At 34.6% G+C, this 16,253-nt stretch overlaps 2 protein-coding genes across 3 annotated transcripts; one reads left to right on the top strand and one right to left on the bottom strand.

Annotated features, from left to right (window-relative positions):
* The first annotated feature begins 1,354 nt into the window (after window positions 1-1,354).
* On the top strand, window positions 1,355-6,888 carry LOC111379118 (electron transfer flavoprotein subunit alpha, mitochondrial). 2 transcript variants are annotated; one of them, XM_023002450.1, is made up of 8 exons: window positions 1,355-1,464; window positions 2,588-2,767; window positions 2,993-3,204; window positions 4,135-4,298; window positions 4,545-4,706; window positions 5,000-5,052; window positions 5,927-6,067; window positions 6,435-6,888. In XM_023002450.1, the coding sequence occupies exons 1-8, from the start codon at window positions 1,390-1,392 to the stop codon at window positions 6,510-6,512; spliced, it is 1,065 nt and encodes a 354-aa protein (XP_022858218.1). In that variant the 5' UTR covers window positions 1,355-1,389; the 3' UTR covers window positions 6,513-6,888. The 2 variants fall into 2 exon arrangements, with proteins under 2 accessions (XP_022858218.1, XP_022858219.1); XM_023002451.1 differs by lacking the exon at window positions 6,435-6,888 and adding an exon at window positions 5,397-5,501 and having other exon boundaries at window positions 5,927-6,044.
* A 447-nt stretch (window positions 6,889-7,335) lies between these two features.
* LOC111379116 (AP-5 complex subunit zeta-1) lies at window positions 7,336-15,921 on the bottom strand. The gene is made up of 16 exons (XM_023002449.1): window positions 15,592-15,921; window positions 15,349-15,501; window positions 14,628-14,719; window positions 14,117-14,213; window positions 13,336-13,379; window positions 12,123-12,211; window positions 11,664-11,755; window positions 11,439-11,585; window positions 10,535-10,682; window positions 10,341-10,417; window positions 9,662-9,733; window positions 8,697-8,744; window positions 8,466-8,593; window positions 8,214-8,367; window positions 7,783-7,990; window positions 7,336-7,561 (listed from the first exon to the last, which is right to left on the bottom strand). Exons 1-16 carry the CDS (start codon window positions 15,700-15,702, stop codon window positions 7,512-7,514), a joined length of 1,710 nt encoding a protein of 569 aa, XP_022858217.1. The 5' UTR covers window positions 15,703-15,921; the 3' UTR covers window positions 7,336-7,511.
* Between the last annotated feature and the right edge of the window lie 332 nt (window positions 15,922-16,253).

Raw genomic sequence — 16,253 nt, 5'->3', positions numbered from 1 at the left:
TAAAAAATTTTTAAAATTTTTTTTCCTTTCCAAAAAAAAAAAAAAAAAAAAAAAAACCGTGAACAGTAGCTTGGAGTGGGAATTGGCTTTCCTTAAAAACCAAGAAAATATCATTTCCCAAGACAAGTAAGAAAATGGAATTCCATGAAAATTAAAATGTATCAAACACACAAAATTGAAAAAATGTGGAATTCAAATTCCATTTTCCATGGAATTCGAACGAATCAAACAGACCCTAAATTGAAAACGAAATTCAGGAAATTGAATAATAATTTTATTTTTTTAAAAAAATTTAGTTTTTTTTTTTTTTTTTTTTTTGGTATATCAAGTTCGACATTGTGTACGTTGATAGCCTTATTGTAAATTGATTTTGACAATATTCTTTTCAATTAATGACCAAATTTTCTACATACGAGGAATACATCAAAGATGTCAAAGAAGAACGTACAAATAGATCAATTCTTAAAATATATAACCAAAAATGGTAGCTTGGGTAATTTGTACCAATGGCATAATTAATGCAAATAATTGGCACGAGATGTTGCGCTTGGGTAATTTGTACCAATGGCATAATTAATGCAAATAATTGGCACGAGATGTTGCAATCTTGGTGTTGTTGATTGGAGTAATCCACTTCTATATTAAATGGTTGGTTTTTAATATTTTTTATGTCGACTCGAATTCAATTATCCTTTCAGGTTGAGTCGATCATGATCCTTTTTTTTTTTTTTTTGGCCTTTTTAATGTACTTTTTAATCCTCATTTACTTTTAAATCGTGACATCGTAAGTGTGAAATTTGTATGGAAATAAAATAATTCTTGACAAAAAAATTATTAATTAAATGTATTTGATTGATATAATTTTTAATATAAATAATATTATAAAATTATAATTGTCCATATTTTATTTATGGATAGACAAAAGAAAGAGAGTGAATTGCCTGAAAAATAAAAACACTTCTCTCTAATATATATATATATATATATATATATATATTTTAAGAAAAATATGACCTTGTGTCTAACTTTTGAAAAATATATTCTATAAAAAAAATGTCGGTCAAATACTTCAAAATTAAGAATTTGGGTTAAAAATGACATTTTTCATGAAAAATAAAGTCAATCAAACAAACCCAAAGGTCAAAAATGACTTTTTTTTTTTTTAATTTATGTGTTTGACTTTTGTTCTTTTTTGTGATCAAGCAAATATGAGGCATCTCTTCTAATTTATTTCAATTTTTATTTAATGCAAAATTATTTATTGTAATAGAAAAAAAGAGTTTACTTAAAAAAATAAATAAATAAATAAATAAATAACAGTATTATAGAAGTCAGGCCAAAAGTATAATTTAACTAATTGTAAGTTCTCTCATCCCAATTGAAACAATAATGGCAATTCGTGCGATGCTCGCAGTTTCTCGAAACCGTTCGCTCGCTACTGCTGTACTCTCCCGCTACCGATTTGTGAGTACCCTATTCAGCTATTCTTTAACGCCATTACTGTTACATTCTAACAAGCTCACATCAAAATGAAAACCAGGAGAAGAAAAAATTTAATTTTCACGTATTTTGACAAAAAATCAAGTATCTGCTTATCAGAGTCCGACTTTTACTTATTTATTTATTTTTGGGATCCCTTTGTTTTTTAATATTATTTGATTGGGATTTGTCGTTTTTATTCAATCAGGTGATTGTGTTTGGAATTTCTTCTTTAGAATCCTGTATTCAATTTTTATTTTTTATTGCTTGTGGCTTATTATGCTTAATGAAACAACACAGAAGAAGAAAAAATCAATTTAATGGCATATATAATGTGGACTTTGTAAGGAGTTTGATTATGTTGAGACGAAGCGAACTGGTATAAGTTTGTAACTTAACCGGATTAAAACTGAGTTTACCTCTGGTTTGATTTCTCACAAGCTAAATTTGAATTACTTCAGTGGAGCTGAATATGAGTCGAGCTCGAGTTGTTTATATTTTATTGTTACTTATGCTGTGCAGCAAAGCTCGAACCTAACTCATAAATTGACAAACATTACAATGTGTTCGAATCTAATTTATTAAGTTGCAAAATGACTGTATTCTTTTAGATAAAAGGAATATTACTATCAAGCTAAAGCCGCAATGTGTAGAGTTGCTAGAAAAAAAAATTTAAATAAATGGATAAATTATTTAGAAAATAGTATCATAGCAATCTGGGTGTTTACAATTTGTTGGATTATTAAGCAAAAGGGAACTTCATTTTTATGATCATCCCCTGGCTTTCATAATAATACCATTCGATGCCATGATGTATAAAAAGTGTAATTGATTGAAAAAGTGTGACCCCTGAATTGTAATTTATAAATAGTCTGCTGGTATAGAAATTGAGGCTTATCATTGAAATTGCACTGGAAAGTAATCCAAAAACTGATTTTAAGCTCCTTGATGTTTTAGTTCCTCTGAGTCTTACATGTTTCAACTAAGAGATTGCCACTTTCATATAACTTCTTTAGGATGTGCTTTTGGTATGAAATAATATTTTAGAATTTCCATTTTCCAGTGTATGTGTCGTGTTTTTCATGATAATTTTTCACTGTTTATATAGATCAGCACATTGGTTTTAGCTGAACACGAAGGAGGTTCTATTAAGGCTTCATCATTGAGTGCAGTAGAGGCTACAAAGTCTTTGGGTGAGGACAATTCTGTATCTATACTGCTTGCAGGATCAGGTCCTTCCTTACGAGAAGCTGCTCAAGCTGCTTCATGTCATCCATATGTTTCTCAGGTACTTCAACTTTGGATTAGAATGTTTCATGAGTTGCCTTCTTTTGCAATCATTTACAGTTCCTTCCATCTACTTTATCTTTATCACGTCTTGTTCGTGGAGTAAAGTTGGATGCTTAAAGAGGGGTTTGTATTATCTTTGGAATTTATTATTCATGAAGGAGCAACATTTTTAGCTCCTCCTGCTCTTGTGGATTTCTAATTTTTTACGATGGTTCTCTTGTAGGTGCTTCTTGCTGACTCAGATAAGTTTACGTATCCTCTAGCAGAACCATGGGCCAAACTGTTACATGTGGTGCACAAGAAAGGGAACTACTCACACATAGTTACTGCATCAGATTCGTTTGGGAAAAATATACTACCTCGTGCAGCTGCTCTTCTGGATGTTTCTCCAATCACTGATGTCATTGAAGTTAGTGGGTCTCATCTTTTTGTCAGGTACTTACAAAGCAATCCTCATGGCTCATTGGCCAATGGGTACTTATGGCCTGGACCGTCTTTGATTTTGATTCCAAACAATTTACATTTAGATAATTTTATGCTCTAAAGCATGGTTTACAAAAGAAAATAGAAGCTATCAAGTTTGATTAGTCCAACTGCAAATCATTAGCTTGGGCTGAATGTATAGAGGATAATACTTAGCTCCTAACCAAGTTGAAGGAAATCCAAATTGGGTCTCACTTTAATAGCATGCCACTAACTTCTATCCCTACTGGCAACAATGCAGACAAGTTCTTTTAGTTTCCATATATCTTGGGCTTTTGAAAGTGCAAAGGAAGTTACATCTTCACCATGGCTAGACACATATAGCAAAATGCATACACAAACCAATTGGAGTTATTTCGATATGAATAAGCCGTAATTTGAATATTAATTTGTGATTGAATCGACTTGAGATTCGGATTGTTGATCAGGGGACAATAGACTAGTTGATTTGTAAGCAATGCCCGTAAATGGTGGAACCTTAAATGTCACTGGTGTCTAAAGCCGTGCTTATATATAGCTGCTCTGCCTCCTTCAGAGTCTGATAGAATATGGGGAAACCTTTGTTAGTCTTTTTCTGTCATTATTCTTTATTCAATCGTATAAAATGTTATAAAGGGTAATCTCTAATTGACTACAACATGTCCCACGGTAAGCACATGTCACAAATATGTTACGTTTTAATCGCACGAACAGTGTCGAAGAAGTTACTCTTCATCATTTTGGAGCAAATTATTGATCTATTATGGATCTAACGATGAACTAGGCTGATACCATACCACAAAACAGCATCTTGTTTGGCAGATTGAAACAGAGAAGGTGTCTTTTGCTCATCGCAAGCAGTTCCAATGGTAGACATTAATTGGGTTTTCTTATGTATGGCAGGCCAATATACGCTGGTAATGCTCTTAGTACCATTCAGTACACGGGCTCAGACCCTTGTATGTTGACCATTAGGTCTACATCTTTTCCTGTAGCATCCATGTCGGCTCATTCAAAATCTATTGCTGCAGCTATTGAGCAGGTTGATCTCTCAACCTTCAGTGAAGGTTTGTCATATAACTTCTCCACAAAAACATTGTAGTCTCTGTAACATGCACATGTATTTGGAGGAATAAAGTGGTCAGTCACCTTTATATTGTGGCTGATAGCTAGTGGTTGATTTAATGCTGTAGGTCTAATATTTGCTGAATATTTTCTCTGATTAGAGACTATAATTTGGCAAGTTTAGTTATCAATGAAAAACTATTCATCATTTCAGTCACCATGACGAACATTTTTTCCCCTGTTCATAGATGATGCAGTTGGTAAATCAAAATTCGTGAAGCTTTCCTCTCAAGATACAGAACGCCCAGATCTGGGAAATGCACGTATTGTGGTCACTGGAGGACGAGGTCTAAAAAGTGCTGAAAATTTCAAAATGATAGAGAAGCTTGCCGAGAAACTTGGTGCAGCAGGTTTTTCCCGATACAGCTTTTCTTGTGGTTTGGTTCTGTAGGTTATATTATTACTTTTGTTGAAAAAATCAAAGTCGTTTTGTTCTATGTCCCCTCCCCTCCAGCCACAAGCCCCGCACCATCTTTCCTTTTTCCATATGAATGTTTAACTGCATTGATTTTTCTGGTGAACTTGAGTTAAAAAAAAAATATTTTTTAACAAATTCTGAACTCTTGTCATGAAATTGTCGACATAGATCAGTTTTTGAATTCGTCATATCATACAAAGTAACTTTACTGTCCTTTCCCTATAGTTGGTGCAACTCGTGCTGCCGTTGACGCGGGATTTGTTCCTAACGAACTTCAGGTAAGATGTGAAATTGTTCTTGGATGCTAGGATTTCAATATTTGGAGGGCAATGTAAAATAATTACATAGATATCATCTAAGCCGCCTATGTGGTTCTCTCTCTCATCCTCGCATGAGAATTGACTGCTGCATATTTTCCGTTTCGTTTGGGAGCTATAATACTTGTAAAACTTATAGAGTTAAATCAATGAATGCTCATTAAACTTTCAGAGGATTACTACTTACTCTTTGAAAATTGTATCATATTACTCACCCATCTATTAAAATATTTCCCATCCTAATCTGTTTACATCTCTTGACGGAAAAGTCTACGTGGCTAACGAAAGTCCCCCTTGATACTCAGATGGCGTTAAATGCTTCCACCTCAGCAAAAATGCAATATTCCAAAAGGGCCAAAATAGATGGAAGCGAGTTTTATTGATGATATCAAAGTGCTGAGGAAATCAAGGTACTGCCTGAGGCGGAAGCATAATGCTGTAGGAGTGATAAGTAGGATTTCGTCAGCCATGTAGAATTTTCCATTATCTGATGTAACGGATTTTAATGAATACTGGATGAGAAATTTATGGTAGATGAGTAAGTAATGAGATACTTATTTTATGATATACTTTTTTTAGTTCGGTGAGTGAGTTGTAATCTGCTAAAAATTTAGTGAGCATTCGTTGATTTTAACCCAAAACTTACATTTTCCCCTCCTTTGTGGTTGGAATAATATATTTTAACTTTGCAATTTAAGGATTTTTTTGTATCTGTAACTTGACACATAATGTGGTTTTACTTTGCCATTTTCCTTTCCCAGCTTAATTGAAGAGCCTATCCTCTTTGAATAGTCTATTACTTCTTCCATTGATGCAACATTTGTTTTTGTACCAGGTTGGCCAGACTGGGAAAATTGTGGCCCCTGAATTGTATATGGCTTTTGGTGTTTCTGGAGCCATTCAACACTTGGCGGGTATTAGAGACTCTAAGGTCATCGTTGCCATAAATAAAGATGCAGATGCACCTATTTTTCAGGTCCAACTCAAATCATCTCACACTCCAAAATGCAACAAGAATATGAGCAATCTTGGGAGTAACATTTTCGTAGTAATGCAGCTAGATTCATATATATATTTTTTTTCGTATTTAAATTTCTATAGAATCTTTGAAAATTATGTTCCTTCCAAAGATATAGAAAAGAATTTATTTTGGGGGTCTTATACTATACTTTTTTTATCAAGTCTATAACATTAGTAGTGTCCCCCCCCCGGACATCATTCTATCAAATAAGTTTATTCCTAACGTTCATCTAATTATTGTGTCTGATTGCTTGTATTTTCGATGGCTTGATGTTTATCTGCGAAAAAAGACTTGTGCGCTAAGACATTTGCTCCATTTTCAGGTTGCTGATTATGGAATTGTGGGTGATCTTTTCGAGGTCATACCGGAATTGTTAGAGAAACTTCCTGAGAAAAAGTAGACCGGTTATCCATTTTGAACTCACAAAATATGGAAAACAACTGACAGATTTTCAACGTTCAAGGATTAGATGAATAATTCAGCAGCGAATCATACTTTCAGAGCTCTGTTCCTCTTTTTGCTGTATATTGTTGTACTGTGAATTTGCTGATCTCAAAATATGTCAAATGGGCCATTGGTTTCCCAACTTCACTTGAAGTTCTTCTTGTCCTTAACAAGTGCACAAAGGAGCCTTGTTAATGTTGGATGTCGAATGGTGGATAAAATTGGAGAATCAATATCAGGTGTAGGTTTCGAATTTGTGGCTGTTTCATGGTACTGCTGTTTTCTCCAAGTTTAAAGAGAATAATGATATAGAGATAATTGGGAGCGTTAAATGTTTTACTTTCTATTCGTTTCTGGTAACATGTTTGGAAATTGATCACAAGTGATGAGTTCTACGAAATGTATGGATAAAAACTAAGTCTGAACATGCACAAGTTGAAAAGCTTAATGGCAGTGTACGACCGTCAGCAAACTTTTGCTACAAGCATAACCTGACATTTTGGATACATGGTAACCGTGTTGGATAAAATGAGACACCACAATGGATAAGTTTCAACTTCATTTATTTTCTTTACCATCTACCCAAATATCATTGAAGCCATGTTATTCTTGAGACTTGTTCATGCATACATTTTCAAGTAGGTAAATAATTTATATGATATGAAATGTCGTGTAAATGTAATGATCCAAATAAGAAATCGAGTAATTTGCTCATTGATATGAGTGATGATTTGCATTGGTACGCTCTACCAAATTGCTAAAAATCAAAAGTTACATAATAATTGAACATAAAAACATGAGATAAAATTTAAAATTCAATGAGAATCCAATCCCATCTAAACGAAATATAATAACAGTGCAAAGGATATAATTTTCATCTTTTGCTCAAAAAATCCAGTGAAATATGCCATATGCGTAAAGGTACTGTAATTTACACACTATCTTGGAGCATTATTTAACTTCTCGGTATAACATCAGAAAATGAAAAATCGTGGAAGGGAGGACCTGAAACAAGGAAGATTATAAGAAATGATTATTAAAAGAAAATATTCGATAACAAAATTAATAATAATTGTTCCGATTTATAATCAAAATATAACAAAAAAGAGACCCTTCCTCGAGGAAAAGATTTTAAGAAATATCATAAACAAGCTCTGAGTATGACTGAAACAGTTGATAAGTTAGAGATAATTTCCATTAAAAAAATTAATAGAGAGAAGGTTTACCTTCTTGTGCACCTAAGATATAGAATGGAACATGAGCAATCATTTTTGAGCTGGCTTCATTCCAATTCACAGTGCCGGGATTCTGCGTGCTTTTATTTGAAACCGAAGGCCCCAAAATGGACCAACATACTGCAGGTTCATTCATTAAACCTAAATAATCGCATGCACGTTTCCAGACCCTCACATCTGAAATTCGAGAACGAGCCACCTGCAATAATAACACCGTCTCACATCTAAGTTGCACGAAATGGGTGCCAACGTGCAGGGCGTATTTCTACAGACCAAACACATTGGAAAGCAGAACTCAACGTGACAGGACAATACTATGAACTCATGTGTAGCCTTCTTTTTCGTCCTGTCCAGTCCATGTATCATGTACCAAAGTGCACTAAATGAAAAAGAATAATATAGTGAAACGTGACAATTCTGACCTTTGCCAAGCATACACGGGTTCTTGGTAGTAACTCACGATGATAAGTGGCGAGCTTAGCAATTGCAGTCACAACGAAACATAGAAGCCTCGACTGGGATGATTTTCGGACTGTTGAACCAGAGCCAGGGGTTGATTCCCATAGACCCAAACGACTTCCCAAAACAGAAGAGAACATATGAATCAGCATCAAAGACGCAACCCAAAATGTCAAGCCTACCATGTCAAGAGAATTGAGAAAATTCTAATGTACCTCGAAGAAAGGTTTTCATATAGAAGTAATTCCAAACTCTCAAAAAGTTCACGAGCTGCATCTTTTTGAGATTCACCGCCACCGCCATACTCCCCAATTGCCCAACATAACTGCAATGCCAGCTCAGTCTGGAAAATATTCATAAAAGAATGTTGAACAAAACATTGTTACATGGATCAGAGAAAATAAATTTCCTTGCAATTAAAAGATGCGTGCTCTGTCTCAACTAACCTTTGCAGGATTCTCATAAGCCTCTCCAAGTCTGTCCACTATTGGCTTCTGCAATGCATTTTCAGATAGATATAATCGGGGGAATGAGGGAGTAATATTATCGTATATAATCATCAATCATTCCGAAATGGGAACATAAGTTTGCCTCTTGGCATGCCATGAAAGCAGCAGATATTCGTTGAAGGAAGCAGACATAGATGTAACGTGTGAGCTAACTTAATACTGACAGAGGCAGTGAGGTTGCTAAATTGGTGACAAGGCGCTCAAAGAAAATCAGATACATCCTTCTGAAGGTAAGAATCATCAAATATATTGTACAACTACCCGAACTTTCAGTAATAGGTACTGCTCCTTAATATAAATGAAAGAAGACTCTCTATAATAACTAACAAGGGCTGGGCTGCCTATGAAATATATAGAGCTCACCACCTCGTCTTTATCCTACAGGCGCAGGAGAAATTTGACCTCTCCTTATACGTGATTAAACATGCATGGACCACCAATGCTTACAATAGGCCAGCGGGTGGAATGAGGAGAGGGCTGGGCAAATCATACCACGGCGGTCAAAAAAGCGTATTCCCTTCAGATAAGACGCACCGTAGGCCATCCTCGTAACGTCCTCCGTACAACACTTCTTTGTTTTTCCTGCATTGGAATAGGCATGGAAGCTATCTTTTGCAAAGTCTTTTACTTTAGTTTGATCTATAAGTTGGTCAGTATGTAGAGCCGTACAAATTCAACGAGAATTCCCTGCCTTGCTCTAACTTTTTACATTCTGGATTGCAATTTTGTCATCGCTCAGAGAGACATAAGACAATACGACAAGACGTTTGGCCTTAATGATGAACCCTAAATCATCCATCAACTAATGCGATTGCAGAAATTTCATGATTGCTGAATTAATGATCTCTGTATGCCTATCTTGAAATTATGTTTAGAGAAAAAGAAAAATTATCAGAGAATACCTTAAGAACGGCGATAAAATCGGGAGACCGGTGGAAGGCAGCAAGAATAAATTCTAAGAGCCTCTTTTGAACCTACAATTCATGCATAAATTGCATCATGTCATGAAAAATTAGATTTAAAAGCAAACCCAGTGGGATGCATAAAGAAATTGAACTCCTAGTGTGCGCATGTACGAAGAGAGAGCGAGAGGTAAACACTGTGTAGTTGGTATAATGCACCATGAGAAATGAATTGCATGATAAATTGGGACTTTTCCAACTGCTCTATGTTAAATATACATAGCCCCTGTTTGGTGGTTATTAAAATCAGATTTTTTGCAGATTTTATAAAAGTTGATAAAATGTATGGTTGAAAAGTCGTGAACTCCATGAAATATGTAGTTAAAATTAATTATTGACTATGATTTAGATTAAAATTTTGATTTTAATTTCCACCAAACAGGGAATGTTAATATATGAAAACCACATAAATAAAGGTCATTTACAGGATCAACCAATCAGGTCAAGAACAATGATGAGCAAGCTACAGATCATATAACTAATTTCCGTGCTCTAGAGGAAGGTTTCCATTGTGGATGCCACTATGTTTCCTACCTATGTCTGAATGTCACAATAAAACAGGAATAAAAAGGACCTTTGAATGCAATAAAGTACACATACATTTATGAATATTTCTTACCTCATACAAGAATATCCTGTCTGGAAATAATGTAGTATATCTTTTCATAACTAAGGGAATCAAAGCGCACAGGAGAGCTGCAATGGGATATTTTACAATCAGCACAATATCCAGAAGAATAACCATTCCAAATTAAGCAGTTTACAGAAATGGCCTTTGTTAGCTAAAGGTACTGCAAAATGGTATGGACGTACAAGAATTGAAATCACAGACTGCTAAAGCAAAATAGGCATCAAGAAGCCTAGGTGTCATTCTGAGTGCTTCTTTCAATCTATCAGACTGAGGAGCACTAACCACAGCCTGCAGAGCTGCGGCCATTGCGGGAGATGTCCAATGGCGTTCCTGAAACATCAAAGACATGATAAATTATTTGATTTCCTGGAAAGGATTGTATTTATATCAATAATTGACTCTGTAAGACACAAGTTACATTCATATATCTTACTGATCGCGAACTCATACTGTTGCTTATTATTGGAATTCATGGAATAACCTAAATTAAAGACCAATCTTCCATACCTTCTCCACCACCCTTACTTGTTCAATCTAAAAGAAGGCCAACAGTGAAAATTATTCCTTCCAATGTATCAAATAACTGAAATGGCAGTTATCATCAATAAATCAGGAACCATGTCCTAATTAAAAATCTTTAAATTGGTAATATTCAAGACCATTTGGCGAATTTATCTATAAGTTTTTGAGAACTCTTGCTCTGTTTATACTTCATTAAGATCATAACCAATTGAAACGTAAAATCAAGATATTGGAGAAACAAGGATGTTCAGTGAAACCAAGTCATAGTTTCAGTCACAATCACAAATGAGGTTGGGAAATCGAATTGAAGAAAGAAAGGAGAAGCACATACTGCTAGGCAACTGTGAAATATAGCCACCCCCAACATGTGCACATGCAAACGAAACAAGAAAGACAACTAATTGAAAGATAAAGAAAATTAAATCAAAAGGAACAAAAAGAATAAAAGATAAAGCTCCATTCCCAAATTATGCAGAATTAAGTGATTTTCTATGCTGAAAAGATCGATCTTTCTTTTATTGATGCTATCACACCAATTTCATGATTAGACAGAAAAGTTCATACTGTGAGGCCATCGTTCTCGTCCTTGAGAAGCTCAAGGAAGAGAGGATCAGCTACAGCCATCGTACTGCTATCCTCAGATTCAGAGTCCGCACCTCCATCCCCTATAGTTGAACCGGTATATGCTTCATCCATGAGATCAAATAGCATCTGTGTCCAAAGAGTGGTGTCCATAATTTATCACGAGAGAAATTTTTTGTTTCATAGTTTGCTGAAGACCGTAAAAACCTGAGGAGCTGCGCTCTGCTGAATTGAAGCTATGCTGCCTCCAACCAGTGACCCTGCAGTTCTTTCCACCTTTTCCAATGCCACAACCAATACTATCCAAGGCACAAAGAAGGTTGTCATAATAAAAAAGTACATGCAAAAAATTAATGAAAAGCTGTATACAGCTTAATAACATTGATGATGGCTTCCTTCACACTGTTGTTGTTAAACATTTGAATTATTCTAGCCGGAAAGAAAAAGCTAAGATTTTACTTGTTTATAATACAGTAGGATGGGCGAATAAGGAAGGCCCATTTCTCCAACCTTACTGCAGAAAATTGCTTATGTGAATCGTACAAAAAGCTAGAAATGCCCTCCGCCAATCAATGCCAAGCTCCTCTCGTCACTCCATCCATTTGCCACTCTCCCCAAATAAGCCAAAAAGTAGTAGATAGTTGATACAGAGAAATATAAACATACTTGGTAAGTCAACAAGTGAAGGAAATAATGGAATGAAGGATCCAGGAGAAATCAATCCAGGGAGCACTCTCAGAAACTTCTTCTCAAATCTGCATGACAGAGCAAACGATTCAGGAAGTTGGCTACTTCAGTCATTGAATCGTAGAGAGCCCGACAACTTAAACACCTTCATGAAGTTTTACCAGATATGATTGTTTATACATCAGAAAATGGATTCTAAAACTAACCGCATGCACCAAAATAAATGTTTCCCTGCTATTCTTTGGACAGAAAAATATGATTCTCCCAACTGGGGGAAAAGAAAGACACAAACAGAAGAATTTTTAAGTATATTATTAGTGAAGAAAACTAAGCACATGTACAATAGAAAGTGAAAAGATATAACCAGTTCATCAAGATTGGTTCACTATATAACCACTGCCCATTGGCCCCAAATTTAGAGGAATGCATGTTGGCACACTTAAAAGGTCCAAATAAACATATATAGTTATCAAATATGTGCATATATGGACATGGTAAATCACATACAAGCATGTGTAAACGTGCTCAGCAGAGAGCTTTTAGCATATACATCAGATATCTATGCTTTCTATAAATAAATTTGCATGTTGGAGCAAGCAAATGCTGCCCTAGCTATATATCTGTTTGTGTGTTTTTCCCTTTATTAGGTCATGGAGAGGAGTAAACAGTTAATTACATTGTACAAGCATATATGAAAAATTATATGCATCCAGGATGACAGCATTCATTTTTCGAAAGTTCATAACATGAATATGCTTGGAATGCTCATGAATTCTGAAAGTCTACTGGGAAAATAACTGCAGAATAGAGAAAAAAGCAATCCATATTTGAAGTAATGTGCAGTATTTTTCAATGATTCCAGAAAAGAACAAAATAATTAGGTAGTATTCAATGGCTGTAAGCTGGTATGATATAACCGTGTACTGTTAGCACAAAGATTAAATACTAATTTGTGTGCTCATTGATGAGACCCTTCCGCAATTTTATCCTACTCAAACAAGTTTTAGTTTTAAGCATAGAATAGTTTGTACCAATTTATAAATTGCTTTATTTCAGTGAGAAGATGAATAACCCTCTACAGAAGAAAAGAAAAAAGGCATTTATCTTTCTGACAGGTAATCTGCATAATATTACTCGTCCCTGTTGAAATTTGACAGCATGAACAAAGAAGCTAGGAGGGAGAAAGACTTACTTCTCTCCATTCCATGCAATTAGCTTCAGCAATAATGGAAAAAACTGCGCATTAAGACAGAGATTAGAGGAAATACACCAAATATATTTTCTGACCGCACTTTTCAAATAAAAAGAGGATGAGAAATGCTTCATAACAAATGAAAAGAAAGACATTAATCCTTGCTACAACTACACTCTTCCGTTATCTATTAGTTTATTAAAGATATAAATCTTGAGAAATAATCAAGGACCTAGACAATAAGAACCAAAATTTTGGGACACATAGTATGCTAAACCTTTGGCTGATTTTACGGAAAAAAGTCATAGCTTAGAAATTCTGAGTGGGCACATGAAAATCAACTTTGACTGTCCATAGAATAACAAAAATGGGTACAGATATCAGGTTCAGTAATCTAGTACCCAAACCTCTCATTAGGAGTGAACAAAGGCCACTTCAGAGTAGATTGGGGAAACGCCAAACTCAAAGTAGCAGTTCAAGGCACTAGGCTATAAAGGGACTTTGGAGAAAAAATTAACATCTAAAGTGGCTTCTAGAAGAGAACTTGAGAATAAATCAACTGTGTGAAACAAGAGGAGATACTGGAATGAATGATGATGGTACAAAAGCTTTACATGAAGTCATAGACAACAATTAGCAGAATGTACAAGATATGTATATTGGAAACTAACTAAAGTATCACTGTATATTAATAATAAGATCATCTTATTACAATTGACATCATCTACATTGTGTTATCCTATATAGAATTAGCTATAAGAATTTGTCTCAACCTAAATACCTGAGGAAGTAATGTGGGGAAAGAACTCAGAAGCTTCCTTTTGTTCGCATTTAGAAATTCAAGAGTTGTCTCAGCAACAATAGGATCTGCAAACTCACTGCAGTAACATTGTATATGTTTTGGTCTATGATAACATAGGGATGCATTTTACTAGGCATGACAATACACGAGTATATAAATTATGCAACATGGCAAATGCAGCAAACGTTACATTACATTATAATCAGTTACGAGGCAGCCACAAAATGAAAGAAACTCGATCAAACACACATGGTAACACAGTTTAATTTAAAGATTACTAATAGACAGAAGCAGACAAGATGCCAACATTGGAAAACCGATATCACAATAACTCCAATGAAATTCTTTAAAATTCTATTGCTGTTTCGACGCAAAACCAACCAGAAAGCATGTAACTCTCAGAAAATAAGTATACACTTTCAAAAGGTAATTGGTATGTCAACACAATTCGAAATCTATCAGCGAGAAAAGAATATCATTATGTTCTTACCGGCTCAAACATGAACGGAAAAAAGTCTTCAAACTAGGGTCAGCATCATGTAGAATTGCATCCCCAAAATCAAGAAAAAATTGAAGAATAGCCTGAATGATAAAGATTAGTCCCAGTATAAGAAATCTTTCTAAAATGGCACACGTAATCACAAACTGGAGAGGCGAAGACATAATAGGCCAACATGAAAGTCTTAGAAACCCTTCAACATCTCAAATTGTTTGTAACATTCAGATAACAAATGAAGATAACTTTCAGAAAATAAAGATTAGAGAAACTTGAGGACAAACACAGAAAATTAGCCAATTTTTTTCAGACACCACAATATAGTCAATACCAAAAATAATGCTCTTTTGTGTAACGGTAAATCAACTCTTTGTGCAACAAAACTTTAAATGTTATATACATGATCTTTTGTACATACATCATCTGAACTTACATATATGCATAAATTACATCAGGGGTCAGTCTAAATACCAATGTTAACTTTGATTTTCAACTAATTTGAAATTCCTGAGCAGACCGTGACGAGGCCATAAAATAGTATTCCCGCATCATGTCACTTGTACTGGTATTTTCAACATATAATTTCATGCAAAAGTATAATAGTAATACTTTAACAGTTGGATAAGATATTTAATAACAGGAGGCAAAAATCATATTCAAATGAAACAAAATTACGAATAAGAAAACAAAAACGATAAAATAAGAGGGAAATTACCAATAAAAGAAGGCCACTGGAGGTCTGCGACTGAGACTGAGTCTGCGAAATCGACGCAACCGAACGTTGAAAAATCTTATTAAGGTGAGGATAAACCCTAGCTACCAAATCTTCCGAATTTTCACTTTTACACAGTTGATACAGCCTTTTCACCTAAATAAATCAATTTAACCTCAAACCAATGAGATCTTAATAAAAAGAATAAAAACAAAAATAAGAATATAAATGGGGACAGAAATTAACAGAATTCAGGAGAGAGGGATCGGAAGCAGAGTCAGTGGCATAATTGGAATCTCTGGCACTCGACGATAACGATCGGAGATGAAATTCCCATTCCTTATCTCTTTCGGCCATTTTTCAGGTTTTGTCTTCGAATTGTTTCCGACTAATCTGTTTGAATATTTGCAACTGCTTTCACTTGAAAACAGTTAAATTTCTAAGGTTCCACCTCTGCATCTTCTTCTTCTTCGTTTTAGCTCGTTTGTGTGTGTGTGTCTGTGTGTGCCGTATCCTTTCGTAAATTGCAGTTGCTCTTAAGTAGTTGGGACATTTCGAGCATGTTTGACTAAGCTTGATCATCATTTGATACCTCCATTTCCATCCACACTTTTTTATATAGATATCCACATTTAAAAATTAAATTTTGTTATATTTTAAATCCTATATAAATTTACTTAAAATAGACATAAACATAAATTAAATAAAAATACATAACTCTAAATTGATCCTCCTATTTTTATTTTCATTTATGCTTAACTAGAATCCTAATAGATAGAGAAAAATACATGATTATAATTATGGGTGATGGTAGCCCTAAATGTGATTTTTATGTGGGGGAAGATTTCGAAGAATGCAAAACGGAATCTGATGTAGTTTTATCAGTTTATCAAGCAAGAAGAATAATT

This window comes from Olea europaea, unplaced genomic scaffold (genome assembly GCF_002742605.1).
Source record: "Olea europaea var. sylvestris unplaced genomic scaffold, O_europaea_v1 scaffold1932, whole genome shotgun sequence".
NCBI lineage: Eukaryota > Viridiplantae > Streptophyta > Magnoliopsida > Lamiales > Oleaceae > Olea > Olea europaea.
Note: the sequence above shows the minus strand (reverse complement) of the source record. Positions and strands in the feature narration are given on the sequence as shown.